Raw genomic sequence first — 21,791 nt, 5'->3', positions numbered from 1 at the left:
TTACATCTCTCTCCTTCCCGTCTCTCTCCCCTTTATGTCACTATTTGTCTTCGTTTTCAGTAGCTTATCTGGCGGGTCAAGAGGTGGGTTAGGTCAAGCACACCCCGAGTAACATTTTAATGGAACAATTTAATTGGGGATGACAAAATTTTGTCTGGTCCAAATGACAGAATTTATCCGACCCAGAGTAAACCAAGTTTGGGCATAAATTATATGTTCGAAATCTAGGTCCAAATATAAAATTTTTGTCTAGTTTAAAACTGGGTTCGGGTTCAAACACATGAATCTTATCTGATTTATTTGTCTGGATTGTAACTCGTATTAGATTATTGTCTGGATTTAAACCAATCATGGTTTGATCAATTAAATACATTCAAAATCCAATCAGGATTAGGGTCCCGAGATATAAACATTTCATAAACACGTGATGTTGTCCAATCCCAAACCGATTTTTTTGCTACCCCTAAATTTAATTTCTATTAAGGGTATATCTTATCTTTAAATCCGAAAATCATGTTATCCTTCTAACAATTATTTTTGTAAATGTAAATGAACAAAGAGCTTTAATTGATGGTCGGTTCAAGTTGAGGAAATTCAAGGCACATGGTTTCCCATTCTTGACTTTTATTAAATACTAATGGGTTCCACCACTATATATATATACACACACACACATATTGAATAAGTAAACTATCCTAGGAATGACTTGGTCATGTTAATACATACTATATAGTATACACAAAAGATATATCACGCATAAGTGAAGAATATACACACACACTTTATTTTATTTTTTAAAAATTAGTTACTTTATTCAGTAAGTGTCACAAATTATAATTAAATTAATTAATTTTTTTTCAAGCTTTCTTTATCTGGTATGGTTAACTTTGATAAAAAAACACATCATTAGTCTCATTCGGTCTAGACAGGACAAACAAACTTTCCTCTTAAGCTGTTCAATTATTCATATAATGTATAGTTATTGATCACACCAAGGTTGTCCTAATAGAAAAATAATGATGTCATCTAAGAAAAAAAATGATTTAAAAATTGTTAATCCCAGATTAATTAAGGACATTTTGAACAAGCCATAACTCTAATAATTAATATTGTTCATGATTTAATAGTAAGAGTAGGTCATTATGTAATTGACTATTCACCTTATTTTACTCAAAAGAAGAATCATTGAAGGTGATTGAGTTGAGCTCCAAATGAATTGGTCTAACCAGGAGAGTGTTTTGAGTAACACTCCACAGCCTCGAATTTGACAAGTGTCTGGTGATCAAACCATCAATCACTAAACTGGCAAATTTGATACAAGGCCACCAAACTATGATAGCCCAGTTAATTATCGACTTCGGCCAAAGACGTATCTTTATAAAGTTTCCGTCATTCAATTCCCAATGAGATCTATTCCCGTTCAGTTTCACGTTGGACCTCAATCCAACTTATCTGTCGGCATGTTGTTCGCGTGACCTGTTCGACCCGAATTTATGCCCAACTTAACTGTCCAAAATACGTAAATCTGGTAGTGCAATTCTCAGCAAAAAAAAAAAAGAGTCAAGTTTTATGTCTAAAGGTAAAATAAGACCACACAAAGCCGTGCTATTATCATTTAATTTTCATCATAAACATAAAATGCCCGACTCCAATCCCCAAAATGCAATATATATATAAATATATACACACACATACATGAAAACAAGAACCAATCTGGGATTCATACATACATATATATATATAACAAGAACAAGCCTGGGATTCATATATATATGCAACATTTGCTCTAGCGAGATTCCATGTGGGTTTGACAGGGCGACCTACCTGCAACCACAAGGAGCACATCTAAGATAAGTTAGAATGTGAAATTCACTAGGTTATTATGTCAGGAAGTATAGTGTCATGCTCCTCCACTAGGTAAAGAAATGAAAAGTTAAAACAGACAAGTAGAAGAGAAACTAATAAAATCCATATCTGTCTACTGTAAGACTGTATGTAATAATATGTATTGAGTCTCAATGTCTTTCCCTGCAACTAGGTATACTAGATCAATTCATTTTTCCAAATGTTAATCAATCAAATGATCAATGTTGACACTAAACAGGTTGCCATTTCAAAGCAATTCATTCTAGTATGATAACGACGACAATGGGCTTTTCCTTAGGGATATCATAAGTACCCTTTCTTTCCGTTTATTTCCGAGAGCTCTCAGCAAGCCAGACGATAATAATACAAGGTGATAGAAGGGTTTTAGAGCTTGTCTCCAGCAGGGGGAAATAGATGTCGACTACTTCCAGATACAGGCCCCAAGACGAGTTGCCTCACGTTTGCTGCAATGTTGATGGAGACGTGGTATTGTGGACTCGTGCTTCAAAGTTGCTACACTGACAAGCCAAATATTCAAGTGCCATAAGAATATCCCCAATAAAAGGGCGGAAGTTTTGTTCCTCGTTTAGACACATTGCAGTGATAGCGATTGCATAGTTCAGACAACGACGAGGGCACCGCCCTTGCAGCAGAGGATCGACCAATTGAGGGAATCTCTTCTGATCCTTCAGAAATGGACGAGACTAGAACCAGAAAAAGAAAACAGATGGCATAATCAGAATTTTTAGAATTGCAAAAGTAAAGGGATCAAATTACTCAGCCAAACATAGAAATTAAATCTAGAGCTTGACTGAAAAAGAAAAAATAAATGAATTTTAACCATTATAAAGCAAATAAAACAGAAGTGTGAAACTCTTACTCACCCAACTAACTAGGCTTTGCTCTTCTTGTCTTCTAGAAAAATCTATGGCCTTCCGACCCGTTATTAATTCCAAAAGAACCATGCCAAAGCTGTAAATATCAGATTTAACAGTCAATTTGCCACTCATTGCGTACTCAGGGGCACAATATCCATATGTTCCCATCACTCTGGTTGAAACATGCGTATTGTCCCCAACAGGTCCCAGTTTTGCAAGTCCAAAATCTGATAATTTTGGATTGAAATCATTATCTAGCAAAATATTTGCAGATTTCAAGTCGCGGTAGATAACAGGTGGGTTTGCTTTGCAATGCAGATACTCGAGACCACGGGCAGCACCAACTGCAATCTTTATGCGAGTGTTCCAACTCAGTGGCTCTTTATCTGGGTCCAGATCTGGAAAAAAGGTACTACATTAAAAATATGATTGCTAACAATGATGTTGAAATGATTTAAATTTCGCATGCAATCAGATGTCAGAAGATTAAGTAAATGAATTTACATTATTATCACAATGCAAGCTCCAATCAACGTTCAAAAACAGTGCTGCTGAACAAAAGGCGACATACATAATCTCATATCCATTTCCACAGTAAAATGGAAACAGATTGTAAAAAATCTTCCCTGGACTTGTGGGTTTGTAAGAAGGAAACCTAGAAGTACATAATTAAGAAATCATTCCAATTCAATCTTATCTTATATTAAAGAAGAAATTGAAACAATGCAAATACACAATAACTGCTTGCTAGCAGCGGTTGAGAATACATATATTTGACCTCTCTCATTGATTCTCATACATTTGGCCAACCTAAGCAATCGCTGAGCTGCTCGCACATCCATCACTACGTTTAGATGAGAGTCCCGAATCAGTAGCATGGCTTGAAGTATGTATAGTAGTTGACGGTTCAACTTTGAAGATGCATAAAATTGCAGAGTTTTAGAAGTATGAACTATGAATTGAAGACCATCTAACTAAAACGAGACAATCCTACCCTGGCATATGGTTGAGGCAATTAATACATGGTGATGAAAAACATCAAGAGCATGTAGTCTTTTTCTTAAAGTTCAGTAAGGATTAAAAATCCAGGTTTCCCATATCTTGTAAAATCAGTTTAAATGAGACCTATCTATAATCTCCCGCCAAATTAATAAATTATTTTCAGAAGGCATATTTGGTGCATATCAAATCACTCATAAAGACATAACCATAAAAGACTATTCCAAGCAGACATCTATCATCTATGTGATAATAATTGATAAGAAGTTTTTCATTACACTACTAGCATTACAGAAATCCAGGTTTAACATGTCTAGCAAAATCAGTCATCAGAGTGGAACATAAAAACTTAGGATTCAAATACTGTATCACATGATACAACCCAAAGCATATCAAACATTAAAATGCACAATTTTTTGTCTATAATCTACAGGAAAACAAAGAAAAAACAGAAATAAACAAAAAGAAACTTATGCGGGTGCATAAATCTGCATGTTTAACCAATAAAGCAACCTGTTTTATGAGAGAATGTGAACATCTTGTGTTATGGGGATCTAACACTGGATATCAATCTTCTAATGACATGCAGCTCATCTGCTGGCTGATGGGATTCTAAACCTCAAACAAATCATCATCATCTTCATCAAAGCCTTTGTCCCAATCAGTTTGGGGCCGTCTACATGAATCCATTGTTAGGAGCAATCAGCCCTACTCATTCATGTATGACCCTGTCTCAAGTGAAATCAAAAGGCTACTAGCTAGTAGAACAGAGGTCCATTTTTCCATGTCTAACCGTATCCTTTTAGTTGAACCCACCAATAAATTAACAACTCAGGCATACCAGACATATTTCGTACAATTGGCCTCTAACAGAAATAAACTATATCTCGAACATTCATTTCCTTTCATTTGGCAGCAAGGAAGAAAAATTCAGCTAAGAAAATGCATGAGAAGTTTACCAAAAAGATGATCTTCCAAACTACCCATTGGCATGTATTCGTAAACCAAAAGTTTTTGATCCCCAGCAGTGCAGTAGCCAATCAAAGTGACAAGGTTAACATGGTGTAAGAGGCTCAACATTAGAACTTCCACAATAAATTCATGAAACCCTTGAAGACCATCGCGATTAAGTTGTTTGATGGCAACAACCTGGACAGTAAAAGCAACTGATAATCATAATCTCATATATTTTAAAAAGATAATGGCAACAATATATTCTTATAACAGAAGGAATTACCAAAATTCACAAAGTATACTTTCAAGAACCAGCCATATATAAAAGCGGTCAACACAAATAAAATAGAACGAATAATTGACACGAAGATTCTCTCGTCAAGAAACGTTATTAACGTTCCAATCTAGAGAGGTGTTGTACATGTTAAACCCACAATGAGTACATCATCAAATGTACAACTGATCTATTCCATATAAAGGCATTGTTTACATTCCAAAACGAAATTTCGAAGACGCTAACAAAGCATACTACCCTGACAAATGAGAACATTAAAAACATAATAATGACAGAGTATTCTTCCATCTAATGGCATTACATACATGGACTAGCTTTCCACAGAGCAGTGATATATCATATAGGGAATCAATAAACGGTAAACATGATCCGTATACATTCCTACAAGACCAGTTGAGATTATCATGCACATGCACTAATTAAAGTGACAAAGGTTGAATATTGCCTGGCCAGATTCCAAGCGACCTTTGTAAACCCTACCAAAACCCCCCTCACCAATCAAATTGGCCTCCCTGAAGTTCCTTGTCGCCGTTGCAAGCTCACGAAATGGGAAGCTGCGCGCCCCACCATCGCTTGTTTGACTGCTATTTTTTCCATGGCCATTGCCGTTCAACTTTTCATTCTCTACCAGAACAAAAACTCAATTCAACAAAAAGAAACAAAGTCCACATCAGCTACATTTTCTTACACAATATGCTATACATGGAGAAAAAAAATCCTTACCACCACTTACAACCTTAGACTTTCCTTTTCCACTCCCTGCAACAACAAAAATCCACAAATCAATATAAACAAACGAAAACATGGACACCCCATTTTAGTGAATCATGACAGGAGATTAAAAAACGAGCCTAAGGAATTAACAGAATCACACGAACCACAGCGAGACCTACTTTCAACATCGACCTTTATATCCTTTCCATGTGGAGTTAAGCAGGAAAAGCAGCTCATTTGCTCTCTCTCTTCTCTCAAAGGAATCAAATCAACCCAGAAAAATAAAAAGTCTAATCCAATTCGAGAGAGAAAGAGGAGAGGTATGGGCTTCGAATTCTCTTCCCTCCGAACCTGGAGAGAGATCAAAGAACCCTAGAAAGGGAAGGGAAAAAAACCAACCCAAAAACACCCACAATGTACAGTCTTTTAAGATCTCAATTCGCAAAGCCCGCCGAAATACCAGTAAAACCCAAAAACCAAGCACTCCTTATAAACCATGTCCATATGTATCTACACATACAACCCACCCACCAAAAAAACCTCCACGGAGAAAACAAAACAATTTGGATTTAATTAAATTTAAATAAAATAGCTCTGGGCTGATTTCGGTGGCAGATGATAGGTAAAGAGGGCACGAAGGGAGGGGGCAAAAGAGAGAAGCTCGGTAGGTTTGTCCTAAATATATATGGTGAGAGAGAAGACACTAATAAAGCAGCACATTAATGGATTTTTATGCAGAAGTCGCTCTCCTTGCTTTCTTTCTCTACTCACTCTCACTACTCCGAAGGGCAGGCGCCATCTCTCTGGTCGCTGCTCTCTTTGAATTCGAAGACTCAAACGTTCTGGTTGGACGATGAGTATGATTTTACGCTCTTACCCTTCGTGGCAGCTGGATTTGGCTGTTTTGACACTGACGGTTCACTTCCCGTCAATCATAGTTATCATTAAGAATGTCGGCAGCTCAAAAATAGTAGTATGAATTCAAATATTAATCTACAAACACTCTATACTACCCATGTTGCATCAAATTCCAATGAAAAATTCTGGATATCTCAATCTAAAGAACACAAATTTACGACACATTGCGAGGTTTTGAACCTCGGAAAGGAAAGAATAATGATATATTGATCTGTACAGATGAAATATTTCCCTAAGATTTCCAATGCCACAACCAATGGCATCATCGACCGATGTTCAATCTGAGAATCTACCATGTCAAATTATAAGAGATCATGAACAGCCATGTTCTCATAGCTGCAACGCTAAATCTGGCTGCTGTGGCGAACCAATGGGAACATTTGTACAACTGGGTGATCCTGGTGCCAGAAACCCAGCGTTTAGGTCAGGAGAAAATGGAGGGGCATCCTGCTTACCACACGGTGACAATCCCTGCCACGAAGATTTAGCAGCTGCTGCATGGGGTAGTACCGTTTGTAATGAAAAGCCAGAGCCCGCCGCTGATGAGTTTCCAGAGTGTAATTCACGAGAATTACCAGTCAAATTGGCTTTGCTTGAAGCAAAATCATTACCAGACGTTGAATGAGAAGGCACTGCAGTGGAGTCGAAACTAGATTTTTCTGTTGGTGTTTCAATTCTTAGCGTCCCTGTTGGAGATAAATAATTATGGCCAAACCCACCACTAAAACCATTCATATTGGAATGAAGCACGGGTTTCGCTTGATTCTGGAAAGCACCTACATGTTTTATTCCATTAAGGCCGCCATCCAATGAATTTAACTCGCCTTGGGAACTTGGTCCTGCGACGCCTTCCTTCATGTCTCGATTAGTCTGCGAAAGGAATCTACTTGCAACAATTGAGTTAGCTCCACAAGAGGGTGGAAGTCCACCTACATGGTCATTAGGTACGCGGTTGTCAAAGACATTTTGCTTCTCAGAAGGTAAACATGCCAAGCATTCATCTGCCTTGTCCTCTCCTACCCACCCAGGACCATACCCGAGTCCGAAAGGCAAAACAGACTCAATTTTTTTTGAGGCAACTTTCCATACAGCAGGCCCAAGATCTGCCGCAAATCGAGCTAGACTTCTGGCATGACCATGCTCCAAACCTACACCTACCTGATATGTTTGAAGAAATAAAATAAAAAAGGTTAACCATGACTGAGAGATGTATAATTAGTACAAAGGGAAATAATGAGAAAAGGTTCCAGCTAAAAAGTGTCCATCTTATAATACTAGCATCTAGTAGACAGCTTGTAGATAACCCATATACATATATATGTATATATATAAGCATCTAGCTGATAACAACGACAAAGTCAGAGTAACCAACAATTTTCTTATATCATCAAACATTCAAGCTTCCCATTCTGGAGAAAGAAAAAGATGAGGATAAGCATAACAAAGTTTTTTAAGGTACATACCGGAACTAGTTGATCCAGTTCTCCATCAAAGGTAGTCCAAACAGATGGCACAGAAGTCACTGGATGCTTATAGGTGTCACGCTTATTCTCATCAACTGCAAAATGTTTCTTCCCATACTTCATCACAGCCCTCACAACAGAAGCTAAAAGCCGAGAGAATAATATTAGTTGGGCAAACTAGAGAACTAAGATAAAAGCAACAGCGATGATCAGAATAAACAAAAATCCCCCACCTGGGAATTCCTTCTCCCATTCAGATGACCAAGTAGCATGGTTTTCCCCACTGTGAGATCCATAAGAGTGCCAGACTGATGCATCAGCAGGCTGGGACTTAGATGCAGTAGATTTTCTTAGATTATAACCATTAGACCAGCTGGAAATATCTCCTCCAGAAGCAAGAGTAGCATCTGAAGAAAACTCTGGACCAACACGGTCAAAGAGAGATCTTTCAAGTGACTTTTTGATGCCCTTGCCAGGAGGCCTACCCCTCCTGACAACTTTGGGCTGTGGTTCCCCATCATCACTATCTTGTCTCAAATTTTCGAAGTCTTTCTTAGCCAGCTCCTGGATGGATCGTGCCTGGAACAATAATCACAAATCTCAACAGAACATTAACACAAATCCAACTATGGAAGCAACACTTCGTTGTGAAAATCATGCCAAACCTGACGAAAGTAAATAGTATCTGATGAATTGTACTGCATTGCATTGGAACAGATCAGGAAAACATCTTTCTGCACAAATCAATGCAAATGATTAGAGCAAAAAGTGCTCCAGTACTGAAAAAGTGTATGGAAGCAGCAGTACCACAAACCAAGCATGTTTTTAGATACCATAATAACAATAACTGTAAATGCCATGCAAGTAAGTTGCAGTGAATCCCAAAGTTTGCTGGTTAATACAACACAGAGAAAAGTTGTAAAAGTAAGCTTAAAGGCAAAAGGATGGCCTCAATCAGTTAATTAAAGAGGGCATTTCAAGGTTTAAAGAGGAAACAAACAGAAGCTTTTAAAAAACAAAACTTCACAGACCAACATGTTTTTCTAAACAAGCTCATCGCTCCTCAACCACCACCGCACCCACGTGCTACAAAAAGAAAAACCATTTATTCCATGCTCTATCAACTTTAAAAAGGCTTGCCAAACAAGTAAGACTCTGCTTTTCATGTGTGCTAAACTCTGCTTTTCATGTGTGCAATTTACAATACAATCTTAAAGTCCAATATTCAGAATGGCAACAGAGAATGTGTCTAAAGATATTTTAAATTCTTCCACATCTAGAACTAAAAATGGACAGAGATGCCAACGAGTGTCCCACAGCTTCAGCAATCTGCATTCTGCATTTTCTATCACTTAAGTAATGCCAGTACCCAGTAGGGCCTAAATCTTAGTAAATGGTTGCCCAGAGGCCAGAACAAATAATAGACGTATAGAACCACTAGATAACTTGCATTAATTATTTAAACAAAACTGCATCACCACAAGAACAAGGAAACGTTTCATGTTGCCTGCTTCAGTGGTACAAATAAAACATATGAACTCCAGTGCCTTAAATTGGTTACACACACCCAAAATAGCAAAACACATATTTCAAAACCAACCTCGAATTGTTCCAAGCAGGAATAAGCTCCCCCATCTAGTTTTTTCCTCGCAGTAGAAAAATCCATCGGGTGCTCAACAATGTCATGGTAATCCGGAAGCTGTTCCAAAAGTCAATTCCTCATCAAAGTAAGAAAGTTTATTCATTTATGTAAAGATTAACAGGATACACAAAAAAATACAGACCTCCTCTGGATCAACTGGCTCAGAGAACACCCCATAAGTGTCTTTCCTACAAGCAGATTAAAACAAAAACGATCAAACCCAACCTAAAAATTAGAGTACGCCACAAAGAAAACCGCATAAGCTACACAACACCCACTTCTGAAGCCTTTCAAGAATGAAAACCAACAACTTTTTGTCGGGCAAAGGTGTAGTGGGGCCAGACTCCACAGGTGAGCCTGTACACATGCAAATGACATTATCATAACAAGTCAATTAATTACAGCAACAAACATTAAAATTCCCCAACAATTCCTTTTCATTAAACTCAATTTGATTGACAGTTGATACCGTGAAGAGTATCTGTCGCTTTCCAAATCCTTCCACCCTGCAAGAACAGAGTCAGGAAAAAAATCACCCATAAGACCCCAAAAAGACAAAAAAGGAAAAGAAAGAAAAAGAAACTATTGAATTTATGGAAGAAATACAAAGGAATATTATAGTAAAGAAGATGGAAGTACAGCCGAAAATCACAAAACTGGTAAGAGACAAAGTTTAGCTTTTCACTCCAGACACTATTGTCTGAGTATTATTTTGCGAAGATTAATTACAAAATAATCACGAATAAAATAATAGTAATATAAGAAAAAATAGAAAACTGAAACCCACCAACGCAACACCCAGATTTCAAAAAAGTAAATTAATAAATAAAGAATTTACGTCCCTCAAAGAAAACTGTCCGAGTCAACCTCATCCACTCAAATCCTCAGATCCAAACAACCCCACCATAGATTTCAAAAACGCGCGAATTCCCATGAACATTCAAACCTTAAACCCATTAAAACATACAAAGAAAGAATCATCTCAAAAATCACCAAAATAAAATGATTGCCTTTAATTTCTCAAAATAAAAAAGAGTTACTCTTTCGGTTAAAGAAAATTGTTTATCAATTTGAAGCGAAGGTGCAAAAAATGATGATCACCATTGCATCAGATACGGGAGTACCATCGCCGACCCTTTGCCTCTTAAGATCCGTCTCGCCATCCATGTCCGAATTCGACCCATAGGCACCGTGAATTAGATTATGATTCTGCAAGTTCAATCCGATCAACGGCTTCTTCTTCTTCTCTTTCCTCTCGTCTTCGTCATCTTCTCCGCCAATCCACTCCAGTGTCGGGGAATTCCGGTCGGGATTAGGGTTTCGACGGGTGGATCGGCTGTTCCGGATCTCAATCGAATCGAAGAAGACATTAGGGTTTTTCGAATCAGACTTCCGTTGTAGTTGTTGTTGCTGTTCCTGTTCTTGTTTGAGAGTACGCTTTTGAATATCCAAAAGAGAAGGGCGCCCCTTCTTCTTTCTTTTCTTCGTCTCCATTGTTGGTGCTGGGACCTCCTCCAGACGGCCCATTGGCGTTGATCCTCTCCTCCCTCTCTCGGCCCTCGGGCGTTAAAATTATTATTTTAAAATTTTTTAATAGTTGTTTCTAACTTTCTATGGGTACTTGTGCCTTGGTACGCGTGAAACTGCTCACACGTACTTTATGCTTGCGTGGGGTAGTTGGTTTGCTTGGTTCATGCATGCCGACATGAGCGAAACGTGAATCAAATCTTGGTTATGGGCCTTATGGGTTTTGACTGACTAGTGATTAAACGTGACCAGCCCATGAGGCCCACAAACTTTAAAGAAAATGAGTAATTGCTCCCAGGGTCGATAGATCAAATAAGATCAATGGGCCACACAATCGCATATTCGCATCCAATTAATTGGCAAAGTAACTACGTATAGCAGACTGATTCTTCAACCATCAATGCAAACCTTTGATGCGGCTTGCATAATTCCAAATAAGACGAGCAATTTGGGCAATGTCAATCATTAGCAAACAGAACCTTAAAAGAAAGAGAGCATGCCGTAAGCGGTAGTCACTGAGGTTTATGTCTTAACTTTTCAGCTTGCACTTTCAGGTTGCGAGAAATCACAAATACAACGAAACAGATACATGCGTAAGCACAATTGGTAGAGACTTGCAAGTGTTGGAGCAGCGGAGAAAATAGCTTTTTCCAGGCCATAGCAAGGATTTTTAAGGAAGTCCAGTTAAGCGTGTAGTGTCACAGACGTATCAGTGGAGCAATAAGACAGAACAATGCATATATCCCATTAGAGGCAAGGCATCAATCACCATACAGAGGCGGGTGGCCAGAGTAGTTGGAGTACGGACAGGAGCTTTGTAACATATGGGACAACCAATCAAATCAAACAAGCAGGCTAACAAAAAAAAATATCAATAGTCTCGAGCAATTCAGAGTTCAGACGGCAATAAGCTCACATTTAAAATTAAAAAGCTAAAAGAAACAAGCCACCAGCAATGAGATTCATTTAAAAGGCTACCAAAACTATGCAAGCAAAATTGGACTCCAGAAATTTCCACCATACAAGTACTTCTAAACAAGCAATACAAAAAAAAGCTTAATAGCGAGAATCAATCCAATTGTATGTATCAGACTATCTTATAATACATAATGCCTTAATATAAAGAACCTAGACAAGGAAATTTGATGATCCAAAAAGAGTCTAAACATTCATAAACATTCACTAGGTTAACATTGCAGTTGAAAGGGAATCGGTGCAAGCCAAAAATCATTCGAAGAATCCACTTAACTTAAATGCACAAAAACAACACAAGAAAGCAAAAGGTAATAATAAAAATCAAAAGTTTTTCTATGAAATGCAAAACAGAACTCTATACCTAAAGCTGGCACAAAGGCAGTGCGGGCCATGTACAACCACAAAGAACTTAGAAGGCAACTTTTAATATAATGATGCCATCAAAGATTCCTGCTACCATTGTATGATTGTCTTAAACAAAAGTTTGAAAGAAAGAGAGCATCAATTTAACTTCCAAAACAATGAACGAAGATCACAAAAAGTAAATAAAATCAAGTAACAGCAGGAAAATACATAATAATCCATGGGAGTAAACCAAAACATTTCATATTATCAAATATATACAAATGTCTCACAAGAGAATGGCAAAAACCAAGGATAGAAAGAGCATAGAAGTACCAACAATAAGTAATTATAAACCGTCATCTTTTACACCCCAACCATAAAGACAACACAGATACAAAAGTAAAGCAATTTCAAAACATGGCTACTTCCACGAGGGGAAAAAACTATCCAAAATGAAATCGCAATCCCAAAAAAATAGTTCCAAAATAAGTGCACAAAAACATATTCACAAAAGAGACAACATCCTCTACAAATCCCAAAATACTTAATTAAATCATTAGGCTTTGATGGAGAGTACACATGGAGGCCAATCTCCCTTTTACAGCTATTACATTCTAATACGACGAAATGACAATGGGAGCATAGAGTAACCAAAAGAAAAGTTAACATAAGAATATCAAACCATTAACAAAAGATGTTGGAACATTGTCACAGCCTACATGACTGGCACTATGCTACTTCCCTTAAGCACATCCCTACTCATCATCCTCCTGCATCAAACACACAAGGTAATAAGTCTAATGTCACAACAAGAACATTATCAAAGTCAATAAAGTATCATTCCAACATACATCCTCGCTGCCCTCATCATCATCATCCTCATCATGCACCTCAGACATTGACTTTTCAGATTCTGCTTCTTCTTCCTCCTTCGGACCTTCAGCCTAGATACAACAATTTAACAAGTTCGTATCAACAATGAATTAAGCATACTCAAGCAAGCTCATAATTTAGTAAAAATTGGTAATACCTGTCTCTTGTTGTAGGCTTTCATGTTTTTCTCATACTCATCTTTTCTCTTATTCGCCTTGGCCACATAAGGGGCTTTCTCCTAAATTATCAAAATAACTACTACATAAGAAAAGTTAATTAAAACACAGTAACCAGACAATCAATTACTTACAGCATCGCTCAATGACTTCCACTTGTCACCGCCAGCCTTGCCAACCTGAATAATGCAACAAAAGTGATTGTAAAGGGCGAAACTATAATAACAATCAGCAGCTTGTCGTCTACCTCTGACACATATAAAAGGCTAAAACCAACGCAAACTTACAGCGGCAACGGATTTGTTTTTAGGATGTTCCTTCTTGTATGTTTCTCGGAAATCCTCCCTACAATAATCGAACTAACTTGAGCGGATAAAATTCACTGAAAACCCGCATATAATACTACTCAAGAGGAACAGATGCTTCAACAACAATTAATTTACAGATCGAACCAGAAGAAGTTGAGAATTACATGAAAACGAAGAACGCGCTTGCAGGCCTCTTAGGTTTGTTAGGATCCTTGGCTGCCTTTCCGGATTTCTTTCCAGCTTGGCCTTTCTTATTCACGGCAAGCCTGTCATCATTCAATCAAGCAAATAGTATTATTAGAAGGGAAACATGAATAATAGTATTCAGAACACGAACGAATTTCCGTTAAAATTGTCTAGATCTAATATATAGAAATCGACGATCCACGACTCATGACAAGGACCAATAGGAGGAAGAAATTGAGCAAAATCGATTCGAGGAATGGCGTGTACTCACTTGGTGCTCTTAGTCTCCGCCTTTGATCTACCTCCCTTCATGACGAATTCTGCAGTTCAAAAAGCCAGATCAGCAAAAATCACAGCACAAATCGATAAAAATAACCTGTAGATCATCAAATATCAGCCAGAATCGATCAGAATCGGCGAAGACCTACCTTTGAAGAACTAGGTTTTGGTCTTCAGAGAGATAGAGGGAGAGCGCGTGTAGTAGTCGACAAGGCGGAGATATTTGGTTTTAAGAGAGTAAATTGAAATTCAATTGCGCACCAAATGAAAATTTGGGTTTGAGGCTCAGGCGGGATTTGGCAAATTTAATGCCACGTCATCGATCCTTGTCAAAATTTGAGGGGAGTTGATCCTTGTGTCTTCTTTTGTGCTGCTTCGCTCTCTCAACAACCCTCACACTGCCTTTTAGATTTTTGTTCTTAATCCGGGTTTGAGGGGACTCGGGTAACCTTTTAAAGCCCAATACGGATTGAGTTAGTTGGCTATCAGGGATGGCAATCCTACACGCGGGTACGGGTTCGGGTGCCACCCGGGTTTAGGGTTTTGGGGATGGGTAGGGTATGGTAATGCCATACCCGACCCCTAACCCGACCCGAACTTAATACTTTAATAAATAAATATACATTTATATATATATATATCATATATATTATATCATATATTGTACATATATATATGAATATTAATTTGTATTAAGTATACTTATCTTCTTATATTTTTCATAATGAAATATATGATATGCTCTCCTAATCCATATTATAGATAATTATATACTCAATACTTCATTTCAATTCATTAACTCAAATATACTCAATACCTCTTAAACCCTAAACCCTACTTCCTAAGGACCTAAACCCTAAGTCCCTACTTCCTAAACCCTAACTAAATATGTGATATGCTCTCGTAGTCCATATTATATATAATTATATATTCAATACTTCATTTCAATTCATCAACTCAAATATACTTGATACGTCCTAAACCCTAACTAAATAACAAAACCAAAATATCTTTTTTGTTGTAATTTGGATCATTATAATCATATACGTAAACCCTATGTAGTAATAAACCATAAGTAAACCCTATGTAGTAATAAACCATAAGTAAACCCTATGTAGTCATAAACCCTAAGAAAACCCGATACATTTTATAGTATAAATAGTTAAATACTTTATACTACGATGTATATATTAATATAATTTATTTTTAAAGTTTATAACAAATTAAATATTCAAACATACTAGTTTGATAATCTTGACACTCTAATTCTCTAAATACTAGTTTAAATATAAAAAAAATTGAACTCCCCCGTCGGGTTTGGGTCTGGGTCCGGGTATCCCCATCCCCGTCGGGGTCGGGGACGGGGACCCCCGAATCTCACGGGGCGGGGATGGGGTTCGGGGATAGGGATGGGGATGGCATACCTACCCCCGCCCCTCCCTGTTGCCATCCCTAGCTGCCAAGGTCCAGTCTAGGCCAAGTATTGCACATGTGGGTGTTTGAATCTCCATTTGTCCAGGTATGGGACTGGACTGGATCGCCATGGAAAGAGTTACAAGTGGATTTGATGGTGCGGGTAAGCCTCAACCCAGTGAAAGATCCCCACTGAGTACAACCAACGTGGACATCGACTTCAACTTCATTTAGGTATGAGATTGGACTAGACCACCACGAAAAGGGCTACCAGTGGAAAAGGGCAAGGACAAAAGAACAAACATAAAAGAGTACAAAAGAGATTTCAAAGAAGAAATTAAAGAAAAAAGATTTGCTACAGTGATTTTAGCTGTAGTTACAGCTCTATTAGTTCTCCACAAAAAAGAAATTTCCTTTGAATTTTTTGCGTTATTAGGATTTAGGAGTTAGGATTTAATGTTTAGGGTTTAGGATTTAGAGTTTAAGATTTATGGTATGATTTAGGGTTTAGGGTTTCGATTAAGAGTTTAGGGTTTAGTGAACTCAAGGTAGCTTATGAGCCCCTACCTGCTTTTAGTTACTTTTTTTCCTCCATGCACACACTATTTTATAATGCAACTTCTATAGTAGATCATGTATAAAATAATGCAGAATTAATCAACTAACCTTCTTGTGTCCGCTGGTTTTTGTCCTCTCAGTAGTTTGTCGATGCCGATCCAAAACCGAGGATTGAATGTTGTTGATGTGCCTGTATCTGTGAGTTACAACTGAGTTCTTATATAAATTTAAGTTTAAAATGTTGAAAAGTAATTTGTTTTAAACTGATTTGTACTTGACCACTGCCAATTCAATCACTCTGAGATGTTCTTTGGGCCGAATCATGTTCCTACTGTCGGTTCTAGTTGTCGAATGCCTGTGAGTTCTTATATAAATTCATAAAACTGATTTGTGGAGGCGTCACTGAATCCTGTTGATTTCCATAATCTCGGTAGTCCGTCGATGCCGCTCCGTAACTGAGGATTGAATGATGCCGGTTGTTGGGTCTAAATTAACCTTACTAGCAAGTGTACTAGTCGACGACTACAGTACAATGATAAGCAAGGGTCGAATCCACAGGGACGGAGTTATGTCTAATCCAAAAGTATACTTGTATGTATGTATGGACAGTGCAAACAAAGTAAAGATCAACTCAAGTTTGTTTTGTTCAGTAATTAACTAAGGACAAGCAAACAGTAAAGTATTTTTGGTGTTTTCGTGGAATAAGGATGCAAGTCGAGCTAATGCAATTTATAACTAAACAAGCTAAAAGAAATGGAATAAGATTCAAGATAAGAAAGAAGCACCAAGGCTTCGGAATCAACCAAGCGTCACTGATTTGCAACAAAACCGATTCACACACATCAATAGCAATCCGGGAATAACGAACCCGTGCCTAGGTCGGTACTAGCGCACCTAGGTCAAATCTCCCTAAAATCAATTACTAGCCATCTCATTGGTCTAGGTTGGATGTTACTATACATTTTAGTCATCCTATTGGTCTAAACATGCATAGGAATTAATGAAGTTCCATAGAGATAAGGGTTCATACAAATCGTCACCTAATTAAAGGGAGACGCATTCATAATCATGAGTTTCATGAAGCATAACCTACTTGACATTTTACCATCTAAGTAGATTCAACAAACAATTTCATTCAAACCCTAAGTGGTGATCAAACACAAGGAGTATGAAGAATCTGCAATCCAGCACAAAAACACAAGATTTATACCCATTAATCGACTATTGTATATGTGAATCAAAGTCAAATACAAATCATTCAACCCAAGACTTCATCCTAGCCTTGGTACAAGTAGTTTAGTTACACATAGGGAGAGAAAAACAAAAGATGATAGATGAGAAAAGCATGAATAAACCCAATGAGTTGAGAAGATTCAAGTTGGGCTGATTCGCTCTCCAGAAAATCAGTTTGAAGTGTCAAAAGTCCTTTACGGCTAGGGCAAATCACGAATTAAAGCTGGTCCAAAAGCTGTCTTTTGCGCCTAGGCGTGTTGAATTCACGCCTAGGCGTGAGCCTCTTAAGTTATGTTCCCTTCAAATCATTGCTTCCTGGACTGGGCGAATGAAATTATCATGGGCGTGCACAAATCATGTGCCTAGGCGCACCTCGCCTAGGCTTACGCCTAGGCATACTTCTTCACCCACAAAATCTCTTCCTCTTGGACTGGGAGCAAATAATGAAGCCTAGGCGTGACTAAAATTCACCCAGAACAGCTTGAAGACTTGTTCTTTCTCCAGTCGTGCCTATTTCAGCCCTTTTTTCCACTTTTTGATACAATCTGCAATTAACCTATAAAAATATAAATCAACACATAAACATACTCATTATTTATCAAAAAGAAGCTTAAGAGGGGGAGATTTCTACCAAAAATAATAGGAATTATCATACCTATCACCGGTGTGTCTGTATATGTGAGTTACAGCCGAGTTCTTATATGAAGTTAAGTTTAAAATTTTAAAAAGTGATTTGTTCTAAACTGATTTGTGATTGACCACTACCAGTTTGCTCACTGTAAGATGTTCTTTGGACTGAATCATGTTCCTACTGTCGGTTCTAGTTGTCGAATGCATGTGAATTCTTAAATAATTTGTGTGTACCAGTTACTATTTGGCTATGCTCTTCAACGAGTTCTTATATAAATTCACAAAATTGATTTACGACAAGCGTCACTAAATCCTGCTAATTTCCGTCCTCTTGGTCGTCCTTCGATGTCGATCCAAAATCGATAACTGAATGCTACTGGTGTGCCTGTATTTGTGAGTTACAGCTGAGTTCTTATCTAAATTTAAGCTTATAGTGCTTAAAACTGATTTGTTCTAAATTGATTTGTGCTTGACCATTGCCAGCTCGCTCACTCTGAGATGTTCTTTGGACTGAATCATGTTCCTACTGCTGGTTCTGGGTTTCGTCCTCTCGATAGTTTGTCGATGCTGATTAAAAACCGAGGATTGAATGGTGCTAGTGTGCCTGTATTTGTGAGTTACAGCTGAGTTCTTATATAAATTTAAGTTTAAAATGTTGAAAAGTGATTTGTTTTAAACTGATTTGTACTTACCACTGCCAGTTCGATCACTCTGAGATGTTCTTTGGGCTGAATCATGCTCCTACTGCCGATTCTAGTTGTCGAATGCCTATGAGTTCTTAAATAATTTGTGTGTATCAGTTACTATTTGGCTATGGTCTTCAGTGAGTTCTTATATAAATTCATAAAACTGATTTACGGAGGCGTCACTGAATCCTGTTGATTTTCATAATCTCGATCATCCGTCGATGCCGCTCCATAACCGAGGATTGAATGATTCCGGTGTGCCTGTATAAGTGAGTTACAATTGAGTTCTTATATGAATTTAAGTTTAAATGGTTGAAAAGTGATTTTTTCTAAACTGATTTGTGCTTGACCACTGGCAGTTCGCTCATTCTGAGATGTTCTTTGGACTGAATCATGTTCCCATTGTCGGTTCTAGTTGTCAAATGCATATGAATTCTTAAATAATTTATGTACCAGTTACTATTTGACTACGCTCTTCAACGAGTTGTTATATAAATTCACAAAACTGATTTGTGATAAGCGTCACTAAATCCTGTTGATTTTTGTCCTCTAAGTCATCCGTTAATGTCAATCCAAAACCGAGGACTGAATGCTACTGGCGTGCCTGTATTTATGAGTTACAGCTGAGTTCTTTTATAAATTTAAGTTTATAATGCTTAAAACTGATTTATGCTTGACCATTGCCAGAAGGCTCACTTTGAGATGTTCTTTGGACTAAATCATGTTTCTACTGTCGATTCTAGTTGTCAAATGCCTGTAAGTTCTTAAATAATTTGTGTGTATCAGTTACTATTTTTGGCCACACTCTTCAACGAGTTCTTATATAAATTCACAAAATTAATTTACGGCATGCATCACTGAATCCTACTGGTTTTCGTCCTCTCAGTAGTCTGCCTATGTCGATCCAAAACCGAGGATTGAATGCTACTGTTGTGTCTGTATCTGTGAGATACAGCTGAGTTCTTATATAAATTTAAGTTTAAAATGTTGAAAAGTGATCTGTTTTAAACTGATTTGTACTTGACCACTGCCAGTTCGATCACTCTGAGATGTTCTTTGGGCTGAATCATGTTCCTACTATCGGTTCTAGTTGTCGAATGCCTATGAGTTCTTAAATAATTTATGTGTATCAGTTACTATTTGGCTACGCTCTTCAGTGAGTTCTTATATAAATTCATAAAACTTATTTGTGCAGGCGTCACTGAATCCTGTTGATTTCTATCCTCTCAGTCGTCCGTCAATGTCGATCCAAAACCGAGGACTGAATGCTATCGGTGTGCATGTATTTGTGAGTTGCAGCTGAGTTCTTATATAAATTTAAGTTTATAATGCTTAAAACTGGTTCTGAATGGATTTGTGCTTGACCGTTGCTAGTTCGCTCACTTTGAGATGTTCTTTGAACTAAATCATGATTCTACTGTCAGTTAGTTGTCAAATGTCTGTGAGTTCTCAAATAATTTATCTATTTTTGGCTAGGCTCTTCAACGAGTTCTTATATAAATTCACAAAATTGATTTGCGGCAGGCATCACTGAATCCTGCTGGTTTTCGTCCTCTCGGTCATCCGTCGATGCTGATCCAAAATCGAGGATTGAATGCTGTTGGTGTGCTTGTATCTATGAGTTACAGCTGAGTTCTTATATAAATTTAAGTTTAAAATGTTGAAAAGTGATTTGTTCTAAACCGATTTGTGTTTGACCACTGCCAATTTGCTCACTCTGAGATGTTCTTTGGACTGAATCATATTTCTATTCCCGGTTTTAGTTGTCGAATGCGTGTGAGTTCTTAAATAATTTGTGTGTCTCAGTTACTATTTGGCTACGCTCTTCAGCGAGTTCTTATATAAATTCACAAAACTGATTTGCGACAGGCGTCACTGAATCATGTTTGTTTGCGTCCAGTCATCTTCTACTGTCAAGGCATGCTGAAGATGGAACTGTGCAACCACTGGAGAGTGAATGTCAACCACTGGAGAGTGAATGTCACCTGTCATTTCGCTGACCATTGTATGTTCGCTCACGATCCCTCCAAGCTGCTTCATGTCATTAGGCATCCATGCTACACGAAGGAGGAATACAAATATGCGGACAACTATCCTTACGGCAACAGATGCCCCTAGGAGTTTATACATTTACATACTAGGTCATTACATACCTGATACCTAGGTAATACATTTACATACTAGGCCATTGCATTTGATACCTGATTGTTGGAGAGCTTCCGCCACTAGAAAGTTATACATTTACATACTAGGCCATTACATACATTTACATATCCGATACCTAACTGTTGAAGTGCCTTTGTTGGAGCCATTTACATCCCTGACAGTTAGCTCACGGTCTTTGGAGGCCATTATACTTTGTTATACATTTACAGGCTGCATAATCAAAATCTTCGGTTTTTTTTAAATCCTTATAACTAGAAAATACTTTATGAATGATGAATATCATCGACTCATCATAACACCAATGAATCAATGTCTGCCTCACATAGGAGGAAGAGGAATAAAAGGATGGTTAGCATGCTTTAATGAATCTTGTTAAATGAGATTACTACAAAGACAGTTACATCTTTTGTTGAATCAATACTGGATTTCTAACCCAACCCATTCTGTAAATTTTATCTTCTTAGTCTAACAAGTCGATCCTGTTGATTTTCATAATCTCGATCGTCCGTCGATGCCGCTCCATAACCGAGGATTGAATGATGCCGGTGTGCCTGTATATGTGAGTTACAGTTGAGTTCTTATATGAATTTAAGTTTAAAATGTTGAAAAGTGATTTTTTCTAAACTGATTTGTGCTTGACCACTGCCAATTCGCTCACTCTGAGATGTTTTTGGACTGAATCATGTTTCTATTGTAGGTTCTAGTTG

General features: G+C 37.7%; 2 protein-coding genes across 7 annotated transcripts; both read right to left on the bottom strand.

Annotated features, from left to right (window-relative positions):
- Positions 1 to 1,580: 1,580 nt before the first annotated feature.
- Positions 1,581 to 6,629, bottom strand: LOC120010759 (probable serine/threonine-protein kinase PBL21). Of its 6 annotated transcripts, XR_005470915.1 has the most exons (7): positions 5,871 to 6,629; positions 5,716 to 5,751; positions 5,438 to 5,631; positions 4,703 to 4,892; positions 2,751 to 3,142; positions 2,180 to 2,570; positions 1,581 to 1,824 (listed from the first exon to the last, which is right to left on the bottom strand). XR_005470915.1 is itself a non-coding variant. In XM_038861604.1 (6 exons), the coding sequence occupies exons 1-6, from the start codon at positions 5,941 to 5,943 to the stop codon at positions 2,322 to 2,324; spliced, it is 1,134 nt and encodes a 377-aa protein (XP_038717532.1). In that variant the 5' UTR covers positions 5,944 to 6,072; the 3' UTR covers positions 1,871 to 2,321. The 6 variants fall into 6 exon arrangements, 5 of the variants coding, with proteins under 5 accessions (XP_038717532.1, XP_038717528.1, XP_038717529.1 ...); XM_038861604.1 differs by lacking the exon at positions 1,581 to 1,824 and having other exon boundaries at positions 1,871 to 2,570; positions 5,871 to 6,072; XM_038861600.1 differs by lacking the exon at positions 1,581 to 1,824 and having other exon boundaries at positions 1,872 to 2,570; positions 5,438 to 5,616.
- Positions 6,630 to 6,788: 159 nt separating this feature from the next.
- Positions 6,789 to 14,772, bottom strand: LOC120010456. Its single transcript, XM_038861256.1, has 18 exons — positions 14,548 to 14,772; positions 14,391 to 14,439; positions 14,098 to 14,199; positions 13,913 to 13,970; positions 13,760 to 13,804; positions 13,607 to 13,687; positions 13,393 to 13,520; positions 13,296 to 13,346; positions 12,235 to 12,287; positions 10,831 to 11,297; positions 10,199 to 10,235; positions 10,008 to 10,086; positions 9,872 to 9,917; positions 9,688 to 9,786; positions 8,753 to 8,821; positions 8,321 to 8,666; positions 8,088 to 8,230; positions 6,789 to 7,782 (listed from the first exon to the last, which is right to left on the bottom strand). The coding sequence occupies exons 2-18, from the start codon at positions 14,429 to 14,431 to the stop codon at positions 6,955 to 6,957; spliced, it is 2,673 nt and encodes an 890-aa protein (XP_038717184.1). The 5' UTR covers positions 14,432 to 14,439; positions 14,548 to 14,772; the 3' UTR covers positions 6,789 to 6,954.
- Between the last annotated feature and the right edge of the window lie 7,019 nt (positions 14,773 to 21,791).

Source organism: Tripterygium wilfordii, chromosome 12, assembly GCF_013401445.1.
Source record: "Tripterygium wilfordii isolate XIE 37 chromosome 12, ASM1340144v1, whole genome shotgun sequence".
NCBI classification, from domain to species: domain Eukaryota; kingdom Viridiplantae; phylum Streptophyta; class Magnoliopsida; order Celastrales; family Celastraceae; genus Tripterygium; species Tripterygium wilfordii.
This window is presented reverse-complemented; position numbering and strand designations above follow the sequence as displayed.

What these genes read in the sequence shown, in the direction of transcription:
- LOC120010456 (XM_038861256.1), bottom strand. Translation starts at nt 14,431, where the DNA reads ATGAAGGGAGGTAGATCAAAGGCGGAGACTAAGAGCACCAA. An exon ending in AAAACAAATCCGTTGCCGCT is followed by an intron (nt 13,805 to 13,912) that starts GTAAGTTTGCGT and finishes TGCATTATTCAG; the next exon opens with GTTGGCAAGGCTGGCGGTGA. An exon ending in ATGGGAGAAGGAATTCCCAG is followed by an intron (nt 8,231 to 8,320) that starts GTGGGGGATTTT and finishes CTCGGCTTTTAG; the next exon opens with CTTCTGTTGTGAGGGCTGTG.
- LOC120010759 (XM_038861604.1), bottom strand. Translation starts at nt 5,943, where the DNA reads ATGAGCTGCTTTTCCTGCTTAACTCCACATGGAAAGGATATAAAGGTC. An exon ending in TGAAAGTAGGTCTCGCTGTG is followed by an intron (nt 5,752 to 5,870) that starts GTTCGTGTGATT and finishes TTGTTGTTGCAG; the next exon opens with GGAGTGGAAAAGGAAAGTCT. An exon ending in GTCGCTTGGAATCTGGCCAG is followed by an intron (nt 4,893 to 5,437) that starts GCAATATTCAAC and finishes TTTACTGTCCAG; the next exon opens with GTTGTTGCCATCAAACAACT.